The sequence below is a fragment of the Chinchilla lanigera genome, unplaced genomic scaffold (genome assembly GCF_000276665.1).
Source record: "Chinchilla lanigera isolate Chin_1 unplaced genomic scaffold, ChiLan1.0 scaffold00032, whole genome shotgun sequence".
Classification (NCBI taxonomy): Eukaryota; Metazoa; Chordata; class Mammalia; order Rodentia; family Chinchillidae; genus Chinchilla; species Chinchilla lanigera.
Window position 1 is genome coordinate 3243688 of NW_004955433.1, and position 25204 is coordinate 3268891.

The 25204-nt window shown below is 35.4% G+C and overlaps 1 protein-coding gene across 1 annotated transcript in view; it reads left to right on the top strand.

Moving 5' to 3' along the window:
• Window positions 1-25204, top strand: part of Bmp2k (BMP2 inducible kinase) — a 120177-nt gene that overhangs the window by 36176 nt on the left and 58797 nt on the right. The window contains exons 3-7 of the mRNA XM_013516102.1: window positions 7151-7269; window positions 10436-10541; window positions 18265-18407; window positions 22127-22248; window positions 24689-24770. Of these exons, the coding sequence (XP_013371556.1) occupies window positions 7151-7269; window positions 10436-10541; window positions 18265-18407; window positions 22127-22248; window positions 24689-24770 (572 nt within the window). The remainder of the gene's footprint in view (window positions 1-7150; window positions 7270-10435; window positions 10542-18264; window positions 18408-22126; window positions 22249-24688; window positions 24771-25204) is intronic.

The following is a 25204-nucleotide window of genomic DNA, read 5'->3' on the forward strand; positions in this document are numbered from 1 at the left end:
GTGGGCGAGCACAGACTCGAGCCCAGGTGTCTAGCCGCTCCTGGAACACTGTTAGGCCTGTCTTGTTCACCATATGTCCCAGCAGTTAGCACATCTGTCGGCAGCGGCACGAAGTCCTCCTTCCGAGGGCCAGGGCGGCCGCGTGCCTGCCGGCTCCGCCGCTCCGCCGCCGCTCCGAACCCGACGCGGGAGCCCTTCCTCCCTTCTTTACTCACAGTCAGCTCGCATGTTTCCCCCCATGAGCATAGGTGGAACACTTCAGCTGCGCCCAGTGTTCTCCCTGTGTAGTTTTCCAGTGCACCATCCCTCTCCAGTTGAATTTTTTTTCCTTCTAAGGACTTAATCACTGTGTTCTGTGTAGCGTACTTTTTATTTGCTTACCTTCAATAACTCTAGAATAAAAGCTCACAAGGGTAGTTCTCTCATTTAGTTCTAGGTAGTTTTGCTCCTTCTACGTAGGTTAAATGCTTGACACATTATGAGCATTTAATATATATTTGTTGAATGAATGAGTGACTAAATGATGCTTGTCTTAGAATAGGTGCTCTGGGAGTGTAAATTACTCATCCCTTTGCAAGTTTTATTCTCTGCATCTTGCTTGAACTTTTTCTACCTTACTATCCTGTTCAGTTACCACGTACCTTTTCAAGTTCTGCTTTTGTTTTTTTAAATAAAAGTAATCCTACACTTTGAGGGGGGGTGCTGCTAATGGAGCTAAATGAATTACTTCAGTTTAACTGTAGGAGGCAGGTATTCTCCAAAGAGATAAGAACCTATATTTGAAGTAATAATACTTCATTGGCAAATTTAAGAGTATTTTTTTCTGGAACCAAAAGAGTATAGTCTGTCATATAATTAAAAATGATTTACCTGATAAATGAAATTCTGTTTTCAGAATTTGTCTAGTATATAAGAAATGTAGGTAATAGTAAGGGAATGAAGAATCAGAGATTAAATGCTTTTTATTACTACACTTTTTAAATGCACTGCATAATCTCAATTAAACATGGTTTGGGCTTCAGCCTTCTTCATACATAAGAAATGCTACCTAGAGAGGGTCTATTAAAAAGAAAATTTTGGAAAGACTGTTGTTCTCTCCTGATTACTCCAATTTCCCTTTGTTCCAGCTTAATTTGGTTATCCCCAGGTCCTAACTGTAATTATACTACACTTCTAGACTTTTCTTCTGGCACAGCGCTAAGAAGGATTGGTGTGGAATGTAAAAATTATTAGAACATGAGAGTTACAGGGGGAAATAACTTTTTGACTCCTTCTTTCCAGACTTGTGTTGTTAGACTGTTTACCTCTCAATGTTTAGTTTTTTCTCATCCATAAAATGAGAACAAGGTAAAGATAAATGCTTCATAATGTTAGGAGAATTAAGTAATACATTTATTTTCTTTTTACCACTCCTCCAATCAATGTACTCATTCTTTCTTTGCCCTGTATTAGGTAGTGCTTATTGATAGAGTCACTTTTGAAAGAATTTAAGTTAGTAATCACTTTTCAGAGAAGCTTTTGGATTCATTCATTTAACCTAAAGCAGTGGAGCTCGGATGTATGATGGTTCTTTGGCTAGGAAGAATTTTCCTCTGGCTCAAAGCACACAAGCATGTAAGTGCCTATTCCACTTATTGTGAAGATAGCTTTCAGATCACATTGCTTTCCTTAGCAGTGGATGAAGCTGAAAGATGATGACAACTTGATAATTTCTGTTTTGCTGATATACACAATGAAGAGAAAAAAAGACCACATGTCATTTTATCCTTTCTTCCCATCTCTCTTCTGCTCCTTAGGAAAACAAACTTAATAGGTATAAACACCACTAAAAGCCAGTCTTTCATGCTTTGTTTTGTGTGTTGGGTTGTTGGACTGTATGTGGGTCTCTAGGATACTGTAAACATTCTCTGTAGCAAGAGACTTAAGGTGCCTTTGGGGAACTTTAGTGTGGATAATCAGCAGCTGTGTCTTTCTTATGAAATAATAATTCTCAGTTTCGATGGTAAGGTTGGATAGCCAAAAAGGAAACACCTGGAGAAAAACATACTGTTTCATGTTCTTTTGTTTCCAAGTTTATTATCAAAAATTGCAAAGTATACAGAAAAGTTGAAAGAATTGTTCAGTGAATAAGCATATGCTCATCATCTAGATACACAAAATAACATTTTGCCTTATTTCCTCTATACATATTTGCAATGTGTGTGTAATTTTGAATGAATGCATTAGAAGACTTGTTCATTTTCTTAGAGGGTACAGAGATACTATAGTTATATAGGATAATATATACATGTTTAAGATGTTTGTATTTGGTACCTGTTATTAATGAGTAAAGTGACACATTGTTAACTTACTTCCAGATAGTTCACCAGAAACACTTTTTTTTATACTAGAATTTAATCAGATTATGCAGTGCATTGATGTAATTGACTTTTAATATCTAAAGATACTAGATTTAAATTGATGTAAAGGTTCTTAATTGTTTTTTGATGGCATATATTTTAATGAGAAATAAAATTAACCCATAACTATATTTCTAGATATGTAAGATGTATTCCAACAATGATTTTTTGACACCAGTTGGGTGCCAGAAGTTCCATCCAGTTCTGATACTGATCACCCACAGTTACTACAGACCCCACGGACCAGTTGTCTCAGACACACAGGGCTGCTTCTGTGTCAGCCCAGAAGCATGTCGCAGGCACCCGTAGTCTAACTACAAACTTTTACCCTCTTTTAGGTTTGATAATTTGTTGTAATGACTTAACCAAACGTAGAAAGGTACTGCACTTATCTTCTTATTATAAAAGGCACAAGATTTTGAAGGTTCCAAAGTACACTAGCTTCTGTTCCAGTGGAGTCAAGGTATACCACTCACCTAGCCTATCAATATGTTTACCAATCAGGAAGCTCTCCGAACTTCCATACTTGGTAATTTTTATTGAGGCTTCCCTACATGTTGCTTAAATTATTGACCATGTGATTGATCTCAGTCTGTACTTCCTCTCCCATGCCCAGAGGTCCCAGGGATTGGCCTGAAAATTCTATGCATCTAGTCAGTTTTTCTGGTGAACAGCCGTCATTCTGAATCTTTGTTGGGCTCTGGTGAATCAATTCATAGGATAAAACTGACATGTCTCAGTTTCGAATTCCAGTTTTTTTTTTGAAAATCTGTGTCAGGGACTATAGACAAAAGGTCAGATCTCTATTTTTTGTTTTGTTTTATTTTCTGGTACTGGCAATTGAACTAGGGCTTGTGTGTGCAAGGTAGGTGGCCTACCTCTGAGCTTCATCCCCAGTTTTTTTATTATATTTTGAGACAAGTTCTCATTAAGTTGCCCAGGCTGGGCTCAAACTTGCGATCCTCCTCTTCAGCCTTCTAAGGAGCTAGGATTAGAGGTGTGTGCCATTTGTTTTTCTTATATTGTGATAATAGAGTCACAGTAATAGATTTTAAACATAACATGCTATTAGGCTTTTATTGCCTAAACTGTTCAGTGGAGGTATTCATTTAGACATTATTTTGAATGATTCTGATGTAGAAAATGATACCAGAACCTCCAAATAGGATAGAAGGAAAATACAACTCCCAACCTGTTAGATGTCTGATATGCTGAGTTTGTGTTCTCTAAAATTGAAGGATTAATTCTAGGCACAGTGGAGATTAAGAGTAGGAAATACTTTTTTTTTTTTCCGGTACCGGGAACCAAACTCACGACCTTGGGCTTGCCAGGCAGGCGCTTTTGCTGCTGAGCTAAATCCCCAGCCCCAAGAGTTGGAAATACTTTATTGAGACATAGAAAGCTCTTGCCTGAGAGGAACAGAAGGGGACACCCAGAAAGTGGTTTGCCCGAGGACTCCTTTTCTCAGGAGAAGTTTTATAGAGCACAACCATGTGGGTACAACTTAGGTTACAGCTATGATCAACCAGTAAGAGTATAAGTATAGCCACTTAGGTAATATTGATCCAGTGGGGAAGCAAGTCACAGGTGTAGCGAGTGTGCATGGAAAGAACAAAGAACTTCTCAGGTAGCTGATGGATCTGGGGGTGTCTTGCTTGCCTACTGAGGTGATTGATGCCTATGTAGAGTTTTTTAGAGCGGGTGTTACCACTTATTTCATCCCTTGTGGAGTATGTAGGCCTGGCCTTTTTTTTGTTACCTTGAGGCTTGGCCTCCAACTGATCTCCCTCCATCTCTGGCCCAGCCCTCTCTGACTGCCTATAATATTTCTACCTAATTTAGCAGTTTATAATAGTTCTAGTGAAAGTTACTCTTTTAAATACAGACTTAAAAGAGATCATACAAGTGAAGTATGTTAAACAAAAAACCTATTATTTTAACCTTCATGTTAAAATAACCTTGAATATCCAAATCTTTAAAATGAACTATTATTTTATAAAGTGGATTTTGGGTTTGAAGTATCCAGTTAGGTGGCTATTTCTTATAACTTTTTTTTTCTCTATTTTCTTTTTGGTACCAGAAATTACACTCAGGGCTTCACACTTGCCAGGCAGGTACTGTGCTGCTGAGCTACATACATCCCAGCCCAGGTGGATATTTCTTAAATGATTGGGCATATTTAAGCAGTAAAAATAGTCTCCTTAAATATTGCTGTGTTTATATTATCTTGTTTATCAAGCCCATGTGTTTATTTCTATTCTTTGTAGTCTTTAGAATTTGTATTCTAAATCTGGTCTTTGAAGATGAAGCAGTATTAGTAATAACACCACAATAATAGTAGTAAAAATTGCAATAGCTCCCCTTTATGAAATGGGCTGGTACACACACAACTACATTTATTCTTTATAACAGTCCTATTAAGAGATCTTCTTATCTATGCTGAATGTATGAGGAAATCAGGGCTCAGAAGTTTATATGCCTGTGGTCACATAATTAGTAATGATGGGAGTTAGTATTTAATTCACTGATTTACTTCAAATACCTTCCTCCTCCCTTTCCATGCTTGATTTTCAGGGAAAAAAAGCAGACTCCTTTCTTTTTTTTTTTGGTTTTTCTCCGGTACCGGGAACCGAACTCACGACCTTGTGCTTGCCAGGCAGGCGCTTTGCCGCTGAGCTAAATCCCCAGCCCCGCAGACTCCTTTCATTGGTCAATTTATTCGCCAAGTAATACTGTTTACCTACTTACTAGGCATTACTCTGTCTTCCATTTACATTAACCCTGACTTATACATGGGAATATGCTCTAAGACCCTTAGTGAGTACCTAAAACTGAGAACAGTACTAAGCTGTGTGTGTGTTTTCCCTTTGTGCCCTAGTAGCAGAGTTTATCTGCTCTTCTGTATTTATGCCCTGGGGCTTCCTTGTATCTACCCTTTCTCTCTGGAGCCATTATTAAGTAATAAAATAAGGGCTGATTTTACACAAATATTGGCTATCTCTGCAGTTGTTCTACTAATGGAGTTGGCTGGTTAACTGAGTAGCAGTGTGAGTATGCTGGAAAAAGGGATGATGCACATCCTGTGCGTGGGTGGAGGAGGGCAGCATGAGATTCATCACTCTTTATAGAATGATGTGTGATATAAAGCTTATGAACTGTATGGAATTTTCTGTTTGATATTTGGGACCACAGTTTCCCAAAGGCGATTGAAAACATGGGAAGTGAAACTGTGGATAAGAAGAAACTACTATACATCCAGCAGTACTTCTTGCTTCAAAATCTCTTATGCCATGGTATTTACTGTTAGTGAACAGGACCAAAACCTATTCTAGTTCTTCTGTTGATCACTTCTTTAAGACAATGATTTTGGAATAGTCTTGCTTACTATAACAGCTAGGATTTTTTTCTTTTGTTATTCTATAGATAGGAATTTGCATTTTCTTTTGGCTGTAATTGTAGGATATGGAAAATCTGGAATGAATATGTTGTGATTCTGGAGAATCCTAGGAGCTATTTTTCCTTTTTTAAAAGTCTTTAATAGTTTTCTTTTGCTTTTTATTGAACTACAGTTCAGATGATTTAATGCTCAGGATGCTGCTTTATGAAGACTATAAATTAATTAAAATTATAACCAAGTTAGTAAATATGCTGCTGAAGCAAGCACAATATACACCCTTTTAAAAATAAGCTGGATGTGGTGGTACACACCTGTATTCCTTGCACTGGCAGAGGCTGAGGCAGGAGGATCACTGCACGTTTGAGGTCAGCCTGAGCTTACATAGTGATTTCAAGGCCAACCTGAACTGCATGTCGAGACCCTGTCTGAAAAAAAAAAAAAAAAAAAATCAAAAAAAAGGAAGAATAGCTAAAGTATATTCTCTGCCAAGATGAGTTTGGGAAACTTAGGTAGAAATCTTTCTTTTTTAGATGCGACAGAAATAATTGTTCTTTTCAGTACCTATCTAGCTGTGATACTTTTGGTATGATGCTTTCTCAGGCGCAGTTAACAGAATGTCCAAATAATGGGCTTATTTGCATCTCACTTCAATTCTGGAGGAAGGTTGCCTATTCATTAGCTCAACTGTCAGTGTTCTGGGTTGCTCAGCATATCCATAGGTTGGCTGCAGTATGTCTAAGCATCATAAATTCTTACACAATAAAATCCAGAAGCAAGAAGGAAGAGAGGGTCTTAGTTGTTACGTCCTTTTATCTGGTTGGAAAATCTTTACCAGCAATTCCAGGAGACTTTACCTTATGTCGCATTAGCCAGAACTGGTTATGAATTCAGTAGGTTGTAAATCAGTTAATGATATGGGGAAATGAGATTCCCAAGATTGGCTCACAACAGTATTGACTCATCTCCTGGATCTGAGGGAGAGTTCCAGCCATCAGTGCTCAGTGATGTCTCATATTAAATACAGTGTTTTGTCATCACAAAAAGGGATGAGTGGGAAGGGTAGGCAGTGTAGTGATATTTTCTGTATACTGCATAACAAGTAATTCCTAAAAGTGAACTTGTAGTATATTGGCCTGTACAGGAAAGTATGCTCATTTAAGAAGTATATTATCCTGTGAGTGCTACTTAGAGATTGACGGGAAACCAGTGTTTGGCTTTCAGTTGATTAGCTGCTTTCTGTATTTTTGTTTGAGTACAGTATTATTTATTTTCCTCTGATACTAAGTTCCAAAATGGTATTACACGATTTTGACAATAGTTTGATTTTTTAAAAATTAATTTGTACTTGTTCTAGGTGGATTCTCCACAGTTTTCCTAGTGCGAACTCATGGTGGAATCCGATGTGCACTGAAGCGAATGTATGTCAATAACATGTCAGACCTCAACGTTTGCAAAAGGGAGATTACAATTATGGTAAGTGAAGAGTAGTATTTTTAGGCAAATTGAGTATTGGCTTATACACATTTAGAAAACCTTTGAAGTTTGTTACATTGAAAAATTGTCTGGAAATACGTTCTTCATTTCTTACAGCCTTACTTATGATGAAGTGCAGCTGCCTTGTTTTCCTCTTCTTCCCTTTCCCTGTTGTAGGTTCAATAGGCAGCAGGTAAGTTCCCACCCTTTATTTTTGGTGGTGGTGTTGGAGGTTGATCCAAGAGGCCTTTGCACATGGTATACCCTCATCCTTTTTTATTTTGGCACAGGATCTCACTACATTGTTAAATTGTGTTTCTCCTGCCGAGCCTCCGAAAATGCTGGGATTGTGGGCATGTGCTACCATGCCAGGCTCTTTTTTCTTAAATTCATTTTAATTACTGAATTATTTTAAGTGTAGAAAAAACAATTATATAATAAATAACAAGTTTACCCATCATCCAGCTTAAGAAAGAAAACCTTACAGGTATTGTTGAAGCCTTCTCTGTATTCCTCCCCAACTGTTGCCGTGCACTGTTTTTTCATCCAGAAGGAAACCACCTTCCTGAATTTGGTGGTTACTATTCCTGTGTGTATTTTATGCATTTACAGTATGTATTCAGATTCACAAACAACAATTACTTTATTCTTCATTTAAAAAATCATACTGTAAGGTTTTTCTTATAAGCTCTGCAATTTATGACATGTTTTTCTGCAAGGGAAAATTTAAATGTTAGGGAAAGTAAAATATTATATTAGGTCATTAAACACCAGTGAGTTAATGAAACAGTTAAAAATAAATTACAAAATAAAAATTTTCATCTCTCCTAGTGTTGTTAGTTTTTATTCCTTTGGATGACTTGTTCTTACTTTTCTTCATTTTCTACCGTGGGTCATTTACTTTTATATCCTACACACACGCACACACACACAGTTTTTGTCTTATTGAGGTGAAATTCATATAATATAAAACTAACTTTTAATATGAACAATTCGATAGTATATTCATAGTGCTTCATAACCACCACCTCTGTCTAGTTTCAAAACCTTTTCTTATAAATGAAGTTGTACAATATATGACCTGTGATTTCATGTAGCATGATGTTTTTGAGATTAAGCTGCACTGTAGTGTACATCAGTATGCAGTACCTTTTTGTGTCTGAATAACTATATATATGTACATACACACACACACACTGTATATATATCATTTTGGTACTGGGAATCAAACTCAGGACTTCGCCCTTGCGAGGCAGGCGCTGTGCTACTGAGCTATATCCCCGGCTCCTAAATAATATTTCATTGTAGGTATTTATTCTCAGTTATTAGCTGTGTGGTCGACATTTGGGCCGTTTCTGTTTTGGCAATTGTGAATGCTACTGTGAATGTGTGTACCTGCATTTGTTTGAGTACCTAGTTTAGTTCTTCGGGTATGTACTTAGGAATGTAATTCTTAGATCATGTGGTAATTCTATGTTGAACTTCTTGAGGAACTACCCGACTTTTTCATAGTAACTGGAATGTTTTATTTTATTGCCAATAATGTATTTTCCTCATGTTTGCCACTACTTTTTGTTAATGGCAGACCTACTTATCCAACTGCTAACAGGAATTTTTTACTTTGTATTAGCTTCTTTAGCATCATACATTTTGACGGAAGATAAGTACCTTTAAACAATGTGACTTTTCTGAATTTGGCTTTTATTATCCCTGTTACTAACTAGGTTAGAGGTGACTGGGCTTTTGGGCTTTTTGAAGGTAATATATTAGCCAGAATGATGAAAAAGATTTTCCCCAACATAATGGTGAAGCTTAGATCTAAGTGCTTTAACTGGATCTTAGATACTGTATATTGTACCATAATTCTTCCTTTCAGTAGAATTTGTGTAATTTTGTTTAAAATATAGTAGCAGTAGCACCCAAATTCTATACTTTTTAACAGGATATTTTAGGAAGAGATTAGCTCTTTAGAGTGGTAGTCTTCCAACTATTTTTGATGGCCCATCTCCCACTATGTGTTACTTATTTATAAACTCCTCACATATTCAGTGATCATTACCCTTTATCTCAAATTGCATAGCACAGTTACATTTAGGTTTATTAATGATAGTGGTTGTAGGTTCATTAAAAATAGTATGCAGTTTCCTAGTAGATCTGGTTACGTTTTTTTCTTCCATGGTTTGCTGTGCTGTGCTGGGGAATTGAACTCAGGACCTCGAGAATACTAGGCAAGCACGCTACCACCGAGTTACATCCCAGTCCTTTTATTTTGTGTTTTGAGACAGTCTTTCTAAGTTGCCTAGGTTGGCTTCAAATTTATGATCCTCTTGCCTCAGCGTCCTGAGTTATGTGGGGTTCCAGGTGTGCACCACTGAGCCCAGCCTAGCCCTATTTGTAACCTCCAGTCCTGTACTAGAAACAAATTTGCTTATGATTACCTTGTACTAGAAACAAAGTTTCAGATTTGCTACTTTATTTCCTTGCACTCATATTATTGACGTTGTATGTGGTTTTCTTTTATCAGTCTTTTTTAGCACTAGTTAGGTAAAAAGTACACGTTCCATAAATCCACGAAATAGCTGCATATACATTGCAGTATATTACAGGAAAAACAATAAGAGTAGAATTGTTACTTCATTAACATTAGTGCTAAATTCCTTTTAAGGTACACATAACCAGCACTGGGGAGACAGGAGGGTTGCCATAAGTTTGAGGCCTGCTTGAACTACATCGTGAGATACTGTCTCAAAAAACCAATGCCAAAACAAAATGAAAAAAAAAAAAAGCCCTTCAAAAGATACAAATAAATATAAATAAGAATTCTAGTATTTTAGTTTTGAGTCTCAGAGAACCATTTAACTACGTTTGCTTTGGGAAACTTGAGTGAACCATTTTCTCATTTTAAATATGAATTTAAAAACATTTTTGATAAGAGAACTGACAGAAAAATGGTAAGAAATGAGAAAATGACATTCATATGCAGTTAAACTTTGCATTGGAACCACTGAAGCCTTTGACTGATTGGAATATGTCACATTCCATACTCATACCAAATTCTTCTAGAAATTAATTAAATACACTAATTTAGATTTCAAACCATTGCTAGTGATATAGGTTTAAAATATATATTTTGCAGTTTTAAAAATTTTGTTTTTTTTTTTTACAGAAAGAGCTGTCTGGTCACAAAAACATCGTGGGTTATTTAGACTGTGCTGTTAATTCAATTAGTGATAATATATGGGAAGTGCTTATTTTAATGGAGTATTGTCGAGGTAAGTATCTGTAATTGTGTTATACTAAAAAACTGCCTCTTAAAATAGGTTACTAGGTTTCTTGGCTTCTCCTAGAACAGCTGTTAGCCTTATTTGGGGCAATTATCATTGCAATTTCAGGTTTAGTTATTTATTTAGGAATGCTGTTTAAAAATTATTTAAAACCTAGACATAGTGGCTATAATAATGACATAAACATGTAAGTGGCAAGTTAAAGTACTGTTAGGTTGAAAACAGGAAGTCTAAGCAGATAAGGTAAATTTTTTGCTTTCTCCATAATTTTTTTTTTTTGTGGTGCTGTGTGTCAAACAGGGCCTCTTGTATGCTATGCAAGTGCTCTGCCACTGAACTAGATTCCCATCCTGTGTACAATTCTTGTGTAATCTCACCAAGAGCCTGATGTGTCATTAGTAGTGTTTTAAAAATTTTCAGGCTGTGTAAGTGTGTTCAATTTTGTAAATTCAGAGGCTACATTTTGATCTCCATTCTGAATAAACTTGTATATGTAGTCTTCTGAGATTCACTTGGAAATATCAGAAGAGAGAAAACCACATTTGATTTGGATCTAATGTGATATTTGAAAGAAATATTTACTTGCGTGGCATGCCTATACATTATAAAAATCATCCCTGACTAAAAATTTAATGTGGCGGAAGGAGGCAATGAATCAGTTTTTTGCAGACTTCCTTTTTTTAAAAAAAAAACAGGCTGTATTTGGTTAAGTTGGATTTTAGGGAGCTCTGGTTTATATTTAGATTTTCATTAAGACATTCATGATCACTACTTACATTTCCAGGATTTCTTGTAGTTTTCTAAGGTTGGAGGAAGATACGACAGTAGTGAGAATGGTAGAGAAAATACTGTATCATTCATACCAGTCTTAAGAGGAAAAGATGAAGCAAAATGAAGCCAATCTTATAATGTTTATTGTGATGTATTCATAATTATTCTGTATATAATATTAGATAAACATTTCTTTTTTTAGCTTATGTTTATTATAAAGCACTATACTTATTTTTAGAAGAGATACTGATTTTTTTTACTCTATCACTTTTCTAAACTCCAGCATGTATGGTGTTAGTAGTTGGATTAGTATTGACTAATAGTCCCTGACTTGTAACTTCCTTTCTTAAATTGTTTTAAACTGATACCTGGAAACATAACAGTTGTACATATTAGTTGGGTTCTGTGATATTTGATACATGCTGTGTGATCTTGTTACATACATCTGTCTCCTCAGGCATTTATTACTTCTTTATGGTAAAAACATCCAAATCCTTCTTCTAGCTTTTTGAACTATACAGCACATACAAGAGTTGCCCTCTGTAGTCACCTTCTGTGGAGTAGCATGCCACCACCATTGCCTTCTATCTAACTACAGCTGAGTATGCATTAGACATCTTACCTCCCCTTCTCTGTATTCTTTCTAGCCTCTGATCAACCACCATTCTCTTCCATGAGATCAGCTTTTTTAGATTTCACGTGAGTGAGGTAATTTGGTACTCCTTTCTGTAGCTGGTTTATTTAACTTAACATAGTGATCTCTGGTTCCCTCCATGTTGTGACAAATGATGGGATTCCATTCTTTTGAGGTGGCTGACTAGGTGTGTACATATGCCACATTTTCTTTATCTGTTCAGCACTTGATGGTTTTTCCAAGATGTGGCCATTGTGAATAGTGCTACAGTGAACATAGAGGCACAGATGTCTCTTTGACATGACTGATTCCATTTATTTTTAGTCTGTACCTAGGAGTGGAATTGCTGGGTGATGTGGTAGTTTTATTTATTTTTATTTTTTATTTCTTTGTGGCACTGGGGATTAAATCCATGGGGGCTGAGCTCTACTAGCCTTTTCATTCATTCTTTCATTTGGTGGTACAGGGGATATTTGGGCACTGTATCACTGAGCTACATCCCAAGCCCTTATTTTGAGACAGGATCTTTTCAGTTTGCCCGGGCTTGTCATCTTCCTCCTTCAGCCTCCCAAGTATCTGAGATTTTCAGTATGTGCCACCATGTTTGGCTGGTAGCTCTATTTTTTTTTGAGAAACCTCCATAGTGTTTTCCGTAATAGCCATAGTAAGGTGTAAGTTTCCTCTTTTTTCCATATCCCCACCAGCACTTGTCCTTTCTGTCTTTTTGATGATAGCCTTTCTTACTGGAGTACAGTGATAATCTCATTGTAGGTTTGATTTGCATTTTAGTCATGTTGAACATATTTTCATATACCTGTTGTTCATTTGCCTGTCTGCTTTTGAAAAATCCTATTTAGATCTGTTACCCACTTTAAAATCAGGTTACTTTTTTGTTTGTTTAGTTTTGTTTTTTGTCTTTTTTGAGACAGTCTTGCTCTGTAATTCAGGCTGGTCTTAAACTCACTATTTAGCCCAGACTGGCCTGGAATGCACAGTGATCCTCCTGCCTCAGCGAATGCTGGGATACTGCACCCGGCCTGTTTGTTTAGTATTGAGTTTTTGGAGTTCTCTATGTATTCTGACTATTAACTCCTTGTCACATGAATAGTTTGCAGATATTTTCTCCTATCCTGTATGTTCCTTTACTCTGTTGATTATTTCTTTTATTGTTGAGAAGTGTTTTTAGTTTGAGGTGGTCTTATTTATCTATTTGGTCTTTTTTCCTGTGCTTTTGAAGCTTCTTCCAAAAAAATCCTTGCCTATTCCAGTGCCTTGAAGCATTTTCCTATGTTTTAGTGCTTTGATTGTTTCAGGTTTCACATTTAAGTCTTTAATCCATTTTGAACTGATTTTTGTAAGTAGTGAGAGGGGTTGAATTTCATTTTGTCTATGGATACCCAGTTTTTCCAGTTCTGTTTATTGAAAAGTTTTTTGTTTGTTTTTTGCTTTGTTGGCTTTTTTCACTAGGTAGTTGAGTTTGGCCTTGAACTCACTGTGTAGCATCCAGTGGCCTCGAAATTGTGGCAGTCCTGCTGCCTCAGCCTCCTGAGTGCTGGAAGTATAGGCGTACACCACCATGCCTAGCGCAAAAGTCATTATGTTCGCCTTGATATGTTCGTGGTACCTTTGTAAAAATTCAGCTGGCTTAGTGAGGGTTGAATTCATGTCAAGGCTGTTCTGTTGCTTGGTTTCTATGTGTATTTTTATTGGTAATATAGCATGCTGTTTTTTTTCTACAGCTTCTTAGTATCTATTGAGGTCAGATTCTATAGCCTTCTGGTTCATTCTGTTTACTCAAGATGGCTTTGGCTGTTTAGCTTTTGTTGCTGTTCCATAAAAATTTTAGGATTTTTCTCTAGTTCTTTTAAGTATGACATTGACATTTTAATAAGGATTGAATCAAGTCCATAGATTGCTTTGAATACTAAGAACATTTTAACAGTATTGATCCTTCTGTTCTAGAAATATGGGATATTTTTACATTTCTGTGTCCTCTCCAATTTCTTTCATCAATGTTTTATAGCTTTTATTGTAGAGATCCTTTTACCTCTTTGGTGAAGTTTATCCCTAGGTGTATTATTATTATTTTTTGTAGCTGTTGTACATAGGATTGCTTTCTAGATTTCACTTAGAGATACTTCACTTGATGTATAGCAATACTACTGACTTACATATATTGATTTTTGTTTCCTGCAACTTTGCTGGATTCATGTATTCTAATAGTTTTTTATTGGAATCTTGGGAGTTTTCTGTAAGATTATTTCATATACAGTGACAGTTTGATTTCTTTTCTAATTTGTATTTCCTTTATTTCTTATCTTGCCTGATTGCTCTGGCCAGGACTTCTCGTACTGTGTTGAATAAACCTGGTGAAAGTAGGCATTTTGTCATGTTCCAGATCTTAGAAAACTTTCAGCTTTTCCTTGTTCAATATAATGTTAGCTGTTGGATTATTATAAATGGCCTGTATTATGTTGACATATGTTCTTTCTGTACATAATTTGTTCAGTTTTTTTCATGAACTTCACCATTAATTTTTTCATCTATTGAGATGACTGCATAATTTTTGTTCTTCACTCTGTTGATGTGGTTATGTGTATTATATGTATTGATTTGAGTAGATTGAACCATTGTGCATTCTTGAGACAAATCCCCTTGGATCATGGTGAATAATTGTTTAAAAAGTGCTCTTTTTGAATTTGGTTTGCTATTAATTTGTTGAGCATTTTTGCATCTGTGTTCATCAAAGACAATGAGTTACAGTTTTCTTTTTTGTTGTGTCCATGTTTGGTTTTGGTGTAAGAGTAGTGCTGGACTTGAGGAATGTGTTTGACAGGATTTCCCTTCGTACAATTTTTTGGAAACAATTTAAAAAGACTAATTGTCAGTTCTTTAGTAGAGCTCAGTAGTAAACCTGCCTGGCCCTAGGTTTTTCTTTGATGGAACATTTCTTATTACTGATTTTCTCATTGATTATTAATTAAGTTTGAGGTTTCCATTTTTTCATGATTCAGTCTTGGTAAGGTGTATGTATGTACAGGGAATTGTCCATTTCTCTTAAATTATAAGATTTGTCAGTGTACAGTTAATCATAATACTCCAACGATCCTTTGCATTTCTGTGATGTCAGTTACAGATGACTATTTTCATCTCTGATTTGAATTTGAATCTTCTTTCTTAGTGTAAGGGTTTGTAAATTTTATGTGTCGTCTTAGTTTTTTAAACACATGAGGTTTACAGAAAAGGTAATTTATAAGAAGCTATTTTGAAATCATAGCAACCTAATACGATTGTAAACAGAAGAGCTGGGTGAGGAGGCATGTGCCTTTAATAGCACTTAGGAGGTTGAGTTAGGAAGATTATGAGTTTGAGGCTAGCCTGGGCTACATAGTAAGTTCAGAACGAGTGTGGACTGCACAGTGAGACCTTATCTTTATAAAGAAAAAGAAAAAACCCCAAACCAAACAAAAAACCCCAAACAGCAGCACCAAAAAAGATAAATAAAACAAAAAATAATAATAAATGGCACTACTACCAAAGAAAGGTAAGAAATATTTTTTTTCCTGAGAAACAAACATCTTTTGGGAAGACTTCAGTTTATGTGCTCAGTGGAATGCAGCATTTTTTAATTTTGGGAATTTTCCTTGTCTTCCTTCTAACTTGTATTCCTTACTGATTAACCCTCCCCCTTGTTTTTACTCTTTCGGTAGAGTATGTTTTTCAGTAGCTTTCAGTAGTTCATGGAAGGAAATATTTTTGAAACCTACAATATCTTTATTCTACACCTACATTTGATTGTTAATTTGGCTGGCTGAAAGGATTTAGCTTAGATAAAACATGCAGAATTTTGAAGGCATTATTCAGAGGTCTGAGGGTGCTGTGGTTCCTTACTTTTTTTTAATGTGACCTTTTTCACTTTTACCTAGAATCTGTCTTTTGTCTCTGGGATACTGATACTAATCTTTTTGCTTTTTTGTGCATGACTCGTTTTTTCTTATTCCATTTTTCTCTGTTCTCTTTGTGGATTTCTTATGGTTTAATATGTTCATCTTCCTAGTTTGATCAATCTTCTGATTTTTTTCAAGAATTCTGCTTTCATTGGGAGCATTCCTTTCAGCTCTTCTATATAGTTTTGTATTTCTGCTCTCTTTAATTTCTAACAACTTTCTTACTCTTTCAATGCCTTTTGTTAAACTACATCTTGCTCTTGTTGTAGATGCAAATCTTTTGTTGTCTTTGGGTATACATTTTAGTTCTTAAAATATTTTTTTTCTTTTCCTTACATTTTTTTTTCTAATTTTTTTTCCTATTATTGTGGTTTCTCTGTTATGCTAAAAGTTTTCTGCAACCAGCTAAGTTTGCTGTATATATCAGAATATATCCTCTGAATGGGCAGTTATGTCTTAAGGAAAGGAATCTGGAGTATGCTCGGTTCCTTTTCTCAGATGAATCAGTTAGATGAGTTTCTTTTTCCCTCATAGGGAGGATTGATTTGTAGAGGGAGAGAGTGGGAGAATAAAGGCTTTCCCCGTACTTTCCTTTATAAAAGCCAATTACATAAAATTATTTAACAGCAATTTACTTTTGTAAGGGAACTACTACATATGTATATATATTTCTTATAGATGTATTATTTATGTGTTATATATATTTTGAGAGTATGAGCGCTTGTGTACATATGTGTGTGTGTTTTAAGGTACATTGGTTTTGACTATGTGGGGATAAAACTGAACAGAGTGTAGGAGAATGTGTTACATAGCCAGTATACCCTTTCATGGTTTCAGAAATCCAATGTTTATGATCATCTTTTGTGAAATGTCTATACCTTATGTCTCTGTCCATTCATGACTTGAAATGTACCAGGCAAGGGAATAGAGGATGTTGCTTGCTACTTGAGCAGTTACTTCTCAGCCATGAGTTCACCTCAGCAAGTGATCCCTAAGTTTTATGAAAGCCAAGGTTTCATAGATTGAATGTAGTGTTCTTTTTGCTTTAAAATTCTAAGGAAAAAACATTTCAGAAGAGATTGTTCTTTAGATAGTAATAAAGGGAACAAGTATGTGTGTGCTTTCTTACATGTAATAAAGTAGCAAACATTCATTTATCCAACTTGTTAAAGTTTCAAGTTAAAGTAAATAATCTTAGGGTCAGTGGCATATGTGTGGCTATGTGATTCTAGTAAATTCCTCTGGTCTGTTTTTTCTTTTCTTTTTTGCTTCGTTTTTTGTTTTTTTTTTTTTGAGACAGAGTCTCACTTTGTAGTTCAGGTTGGCCTGGAACACACTACGTAGCTCAGCATGACCTTGAACTCACAGTGATCCTCCCTGTAACAGCCTACTACATGCTGGGATTACAGGTGTGCAAACCCATGCCCTGCTCTGGCCTGTTACTTCTTACATAGATGGTATTGTTAGTATTTTATCACTTCTCTTCACTTTCACTCTTTGACTCTCCTACCTACCCCATAATGAAGGAGATCTTTTAAAAAAATCAGATCAGAAATTTCCTTTGGCTCTTCTCTCAAAATAAAATACAAAACATGGCCAGTCCCTGTCTGCTTTATCAGTTTCATCTCACCTCATCTTCTCTTTTCCTGGATCATACCAGCACTGGCTTTTAAAAGGTTACACAGTCGTCCAACTGCCACACAGAGGTGTTCGTACACACTACAGTCAGGAGCACAGCATACTTCCAAAGTTCGGCCTTAGTAATTTCTAATGATCTTTCAGTCCTAATATAAATCATCTGACGGAGTTGAGCCTGATCTGACACCTTTTCCTCCCCTTTCTTCACCAATTTAATTTGGATTTTCTATATTAAGGTCTCTTGCTACTGTTATTATATATCGTTATGATTATGCTTGCTTGTATGATTTAAACTGTAAATTTCATGAAAACAGAAACTTACTCATTGTGCCAGTTTATGCAATAAATAGCATAGTGTTGAATAACTGTTGTGTCACATCTAACATGCCATGAATTGTAAGAAAAAATGAAATTTCAGGTATTTGAAAATGTTTAAAAATGTGATTTTGAGCCAATATTGAGCTGGTTATCGTGCCATACACCTGTAATCCTAGCACTCTGAAGGCTGAGGCAGGAGGATTGCTGTGACTTTGACCATGGGCTACATAGTTTAAGGCCAGCCTGATGTAAAATGTGTATCTTGAAGCCCCTTTACATGAGAATTATGAAAAAGCCAATTTCTCGATTACCTGAGACCCTAAAAGCATTTTTAAGTTTGTTTTCTCGGTAGGAAACTTCATTTATTAAAAATGCATCCTCTTAAAAATATTTCTGTGTTTAGCTGGGCAGGTAGTGAATCAGATGAATAAGAAGCTGCAGACAGGTTTTACAGAAGCAGAAGTGCTACAGATATTCTGTGATACCTGTGAGGCTGTTGCAAGGTTGCATCAGTGCAAGACCCCAATCATTCACCGGGACCTGAAGGTAAGAGCTTTGAAGTACTCAGAACAGAGTGGTCTTCTGTGGGCTCTGAAATTACAGTGAACAGTGTTCCCTGTTGAGGACACAGGAATTAAAATCTTCTTGGACTACCCTTGGCTAAAGTAGGTTTTACCTCTTTGGTACTAGGAATTAAATCCAGGCCCTGTCTATGCTAGGCAAGTACTCTGTCACAGAGCTTCATCCTTGGCCTTAAACTAGGTGTTATTACTAGCACAGAGACTGGTTTTTCTATCTCTCCTGCATTTCCTGAGGTCATGTTCAGCTCTAGCTATGGATTTGAAATTGTGTTTGACCTTTAGGATTTTTACCATGGTGTAGGTGGATTTGGTGGCCTTACTGTGCATCTGTTTTGCGTAGTAAACTTCTTTAAAAGGTTTCATTTGAACAAAAATGAGTGTCAGTGAAACATGTTGAGTGTCCTTCCATATTATTCTTTTCCAATGTAGCATTCTACCTTTTCTTGTACTCTTTGTTAAGCACTCAGGGTTTTCTGAAGAGGTACTGGAAGAAACTGTAAGTAAGTCTCTTTTCCCATGTATTTATAATTTACTATAGTTTTCTGTGATTTACTATAATTTGATAGCAGTAATCTTGCAGTCACTTCATTTTACCTTCTTGTGGGCTCTCAACCTTTATATTTGGTATCAAATATTACAATGGAGAAAATCCCCAAAGGAAATTGAATGTTCGTGATGTCATTGCTAGATGCATCATTTAGAAAGATGTTTTGTGCTGGGTGTGGTAGCACATGCCTGTAATCCCGTGCTCAGGAGGCTGAGGCAGGATGATCTCTGTGAGTTCAAGGCTAGCCTTGGGCTACATAAGCGAGTTCAAGGCCGGCCTGAGCTACATAGTGAGACCATCTCAAAAAAACAGGTTTCTTCTTTGATGTCCACAAACACAAAGATTTGAGAAAAAAAAAAAAAAAAATCACTCTTCCTGGATTGGTGGTTTGGATTCCTGGTAGCACACTTACTTACTTAACATGTGTGAAGCCTTAGATTTGATCCCTAGCATTTCAAAAGAAAAAAAAAATGGCAAAAAGAAGGAACAAAAAGCACACCACTCTCCTTGAAATGCTTTTTTGTTGTTGTTTTGTTTTTTAAAGATAGGATCTCATTAAGTAGTTCACTGGTCTTGAACTGACTGTGTAGCCCAGGCTGGGGTCAAACTCATAGCAGTCCTCCTGCTTCAGCCTTCTGAGTGCTGAGATTACAGTAGTGTGCTACCATATCTGACTTTTGAAATGCTTTATACTAAATATTCCCATGGTTACTCTACCCCCTCTTTCAAATCTGCTCAGATTCACCTTTTCAGGGTATTTACTATCTGGGCCCACATTATTTATAATTCAGACCTAACATTCCTACTGCATATCTGTTTTATCTTTCATTGGTAAGATGTTGTATAATTTATGTATTATGCTTGTCGTTTATTGTCTGCCCCTCTTTATTAGAATGTAAATTCTGTAAGGGAAGGATTTTATTTTTTTCCTTGTTTAGTGCTGATCCAAGCAGTTAGATCAGTGCTGGGTACATAGCAGTGTCTCTTTAACTACGTAATGAATGAATGAATTAATCTTACTGATGATACAAAAGCTTATGCAGGGTGATTATAAAATGCTCTTAAAAGAGAAGATATCTCTTAATGTGTGATTTGTTACTCATGAAAACGTTCTCCAAGGAGAAATGGTAATAGGTAAGTCAGTATTGAAATGCATGACTTCAGACTTCTGTCCTCTAATTTGGGTAAATAGTATAGCTCATCTCAATTCTTTTGATTATGCAGCGTTTGTATTTCCTCTGATAATTTGCTAGGATTTTTTTGTGCTGTTTGTTATAGCTCATGAACTTTTTGCATACAGAGTTGATACTTTTAGATGTTTCCTTGATTTAAAATTCAGAAAAGACATTAAAATGCATAGTTTTGTATAGTTAGTATTTTATATGCTTCATTCTTTTTACATGTGTAAATTTATGCAAATATGTTTAAGTAGATTTCTTGTATGAATCTTGTAAAAAGTTGACTAAAATGAAATATAGAAGGAAAATTTTAAAGAAACTAATGTATAAAGAAGATCATAAAGAAGCTTTAATGAGTATTTTGACAGAATAAAAAGAAATGAATTATTCATCCAAGCTATTTCATTAAAATAAGATAATTTGAAAATCTTTTATTGAGTTCTTATTGTATTTCAGACACTGTTCCAAACACTTACATATTTTAACTCATCTAATTTTCGTAAGAATCCCATACACTAGATACTGTCTTCCCCATCTTATTGATAAGAAAACTACTGAACTATAAGAGTGGTTAGACAAATTATCCATGGTTATACATGCTAGTAAGTAACAAACTGGGGTACTTAATCACATTCTAGAGTTCAAAAAACTGTCAACATAATTTGTTTGTTTATTCTAATTCTGAACTCCAAAGGCATGAAGTTAGAGTTTTCTATTTCAGTATAGTGGTTTTTAAATTATTTAAAAATTTTTTTTGAGACAGGGTTTCACTGTGCAATTCAAGGTGACCTTGAAATCATTTTGTAGCCCAGGCTGGCCTCTTAACTCAGTGGTCCTCCTGCCTCAGCCTCCTGAATTCTGGGATTACAGGTGTGCAGCACCATGCCTGGCTAGTGCAGCGTTTTAAATAAAAATGATACTATAAACATCCCTAATCAGAAAATCCAGAATTTGAAATATGCTATAATCCTAAATATTTTTAGTGCTTAACATGATGCCACAAGTGGAAAATTGTACACTTGGCCATATGTGATAGATTGCAGTCAAAGTATAGGTGTGCTAAAATTATTGAATAAAATTTATTTGGCTACCTGCATAAGGAATATATGAAACAAAAATGAATTTTGTTCTTAGACCTAAGTTCTTCTGTAAGATATCTCATTATGTGTTTATATGCAAGTATTCTAAAAGAGAAATCCAATAGCTGAGTCACGTCTGGCCCAGGCATGTTGGATAAGGTATACTAACCTGTAGGAATTTACTAGAGGTAGATTTTTTTTTTTTTTAAAACTACTTACTGGTCTATAGGTGAGCTGAAGTATGAGGAAAAAATTGAGATTTGCAAAAAGACAGAAGCTTAATTCTGTTGCTACTACTTCCTGTTTCATAAAGGCAGCTTTTAAGACTCAGGGTTTTTTGACCCCTTCACAGATTATTCTGTGGTGGTGTAACTGCAAGCAGAAACAATGGAAGTACACCTTGGATTTGGAGGCAGATTTATTTTACATTGACAGGCACTAAATGGGATCATTCTGAAAATATCAGGCCCTGATCTCTGGTGGTCTAGGGCTTATATAGGATAAACAAGGAAGTACAGAGGCTGAATGGCTTGTCAGTTGGAGATTGGGTCTTACACTATGCATCACAGTGACCAGCCATTTCTAAGAAGCAAAAGTAACAGGAACTGTAACTAGAACTATTACCTGGGCAGCTAACAAACTGAAGTATACTAGGAGTGGAGGAACATCTGCTACAGTGGGAGAAGCAACTTTCTCATCTCAGAGATGTAGTCAACAAAGTATATTTTGCTTCAGTTTATTCTTATTATTTGTGATACCCTGTGTTTATAAATACATATACATATATTAATGTATAGACTCTGTAAAATGGTAATGTAAAATGGTTAAAAAAGATAATTTTAACCGTGAAAATACTAATTATTGATTTTGTTTTCTTAAGGTAGAAAATATTTTGTTAAATGACAGTGGAAATTATGTACTTTGTGACTTTGGCAGTGCCACTAATAAATTTCTTAATCCTCAAAAAGATGGAGTTAATGTAGTAGAAGAAGAAATTAAAAAGTAAGTATCTTCATTGTATCTTGTTTTATGGGAATCTTGGTTGAGTCTGTGACCGCTATGTTAATACAAATTGTAGATGCTCCATCTGTGAGTTTCTTTAGAGAGTTTCTGTACCACAATTGATGGTTAGTTTATGTCTGAATAGACAGGAGGAAATGTGTTTTATAATGCAGTTTCCATGTACCTTGTTAAGAGATTTGTAAAAAACCTGTAATGTAAGCTGTAGTGATTAACTGAACCATTTATAGAGAATTTTAAGTGATTATTGAGTTCAGTGAATGTGTTTGTTTTTACTAATACTAATTCACATGTACTTTTTAAGAAAAAATTAAGGTACTTGAATTCATGTATTTCTTATTTAATATTAAAGACTGACTTATATTCATTGAAAACTATATGAAAAGCCAAATATTAAGACTGTTATCAATTCACTTTTACTTTGTAATGCTGTGATGGGAAGCTTGCTGGAAGAATGTATCATGTGTGCTTTATGTTTTCTTAATCCTGTACTTTCTATGCTTGCTAGAGTATCTATGAGGATCTTTTTTTTTAACTTGACTGTTTTCTAGTTAGAAATGAAGTTTAGAAAATGAGAGTTTGTCTTAGATCACCTTAATAAAATGAGACAGAAGCCAAAAAGATGTGTTAGTATAGGAATTTTTAAGTAGTTCCCTTTTCTAAAGTGCCTTTGATCACTTGCTCACAAAATTCTTAAGGTGATCTAGAACAGAGGTGGCGAGCCTATGGCATGTGTGCCACAGCAGGCTGTTTGTATCTTTGAAGCTCTAACAGGCTTGCCATTACTGCCCTAGAAACTATCATTTATACTACAATATTTATAAAGACTTCAAGTAGTGCTAGTATTACTCTTGCCCATTGGTATAATATAGTGCATTTCTAGATTACATATTTCTCTCATGACTCTTGGCCTATCATGATTATTATGTCAGACTCTTAGCCTGTCATGATTATGTCAGACTCCATAAAATTACTTTTTGACTTAGTAAATATCTATGTCCTAAAGAACACACGAATAGTAAAATATTGAATTGACTTTTTGGGATATGTGTATATCCCTATAATTAAAAATTGTTTTTCTTGGTTGAGATTTTTAGTGGCTGCTGTAGAATTCCGGCAAGTATCTATCTTGCTAGGCATTTTATTTCTTGCAGTTTCATTTTGAAGTATAGTTGAGATTCAGTTGAATTTTGCTGGTGATGGAAATTTTTTTCATGAGTAGGAGCTCACTTTGGAGTTCTTGTCCTTTGGGACTCAGTTGAGGAGCTAGCCATTTATTGATTAGCAAGCATTTATTTAGAGCCAACTAATATTGGCTGTTCTTGGTGCTTGTGATACAGTAGTGAACAGAACTCCTTTGGTTATGCAGTTTATATTCTGATGTTTTAGATCTTTCCTCTTAGTCGTAGTTGTATCATTCAGACTGTTTCACTAGTGTGTTTGGAAAAAAGATAGCATGTTGAGTTTTGAGATACTTCTTAAAATATATATTATATGTATATATTTATAAACACAGAGTATCTCAAATAATAAAAATAAACTGAAGCAAACTATACTTTCAAAAAATACGTGTGAATGAATCTTTTTCATGTCTATCTCTATTCTGATAGTTTCTACCATGAGATGGAGGACTGCTTCATTAAAACATTCTGTTCATAATGAATTTGAGGGTTTTGTATTAATAAACTTTTATTTACAGTGCCTTTAATTACAAATAGCTTATGGTAGCAGTTGGTATTAGAGGGCAGACTTGTGAAATGTAATATATAATTAGAATTATGATAACTACACATTACTAGATTTTTTAAAAAGATATCATTACTAGATGGTTTTAAAAAAGTTACAAACATGATTTACTACTGCATGTAAGGAATTATACTAGCATTTGTAAGAACAAATTTTTATAAATGTATAGTTTTAGGGAATGTAGACATTTTAGTTGTGATAGATTAAAATATTTTGATAAGGTGATTATAGTCAGGTTGAATTATTTCACATAAATTTAAGTAAAATTATTTCTAATGGTTGTTATTTAAGGTTTTAATAATAAAAATCAAGCTTTATATTATTGAGGATGCTACTACATTTTTTAAATAAAAGTTCCTGTAGATACTTTGTAGTGTTTAAATCCTGTGTTTTCAATGAGCTTCAATTAGTTTTTTGTTTTTGAGGCAGGGTCTCCTTAGGTAGTGCAGGCTGGGCTTGAATTCACTATGTAGCCCATGCTAGCCACTTGTAGTGATCGTTCTGCCTCAGCATCTTGAGTGCTAGGATTACAGGTGTGTGCCACCATGTGTAGCAAGTGTTGTTTCTATATGGTATTATTAGACCTAAAAGTTTTTTTTAGTATTATTTTATAGATAAACTATTTATATTTGTTGTTGTTAAATATTTCCTCCTCATTTCACTCATTTACTACCAGGTATACAACTCTGTCATACAGAGCCCCTGAAATGATCAACCTTTATGGAGGGAAACCCATCACCACCAAAGCTGATATCTGGGTAAGCCCAAGAAAGGCCGAAATTTATCTAACCAAATAAAATGTCTGCATTCAGGTGACTTGTTTTTCTTCTCTTTCCCAAAAGGCTTTTCTTAATAACAAGATGGTGATGTACAAGGGAGTTTTTACTCAGGAAAAGAAAGATCTAGAATGTTTTTTCTTCTGAATCCTGAAGTGGAAAGCTTATATATTAATGAGCAGAGAACTTCCAGATAATGTACTGTTTATTGCAGTAGTTTGTAGGGTTTAGATTATATATGAGGGTTAACTTATTTCCTTCCTTCCTTCCTTCCTTCCTTCCTTCAATCCATCCGTCCATCCATCCATTCATCCATCCATCGGTCACATTTATTGCAGTACTTTGTAGGGTTTAGATTATATATGAGGGTTAACTTATTGCCTTCCCCCTTCCTTCCTTCCTTCCTTCCTTCCTTC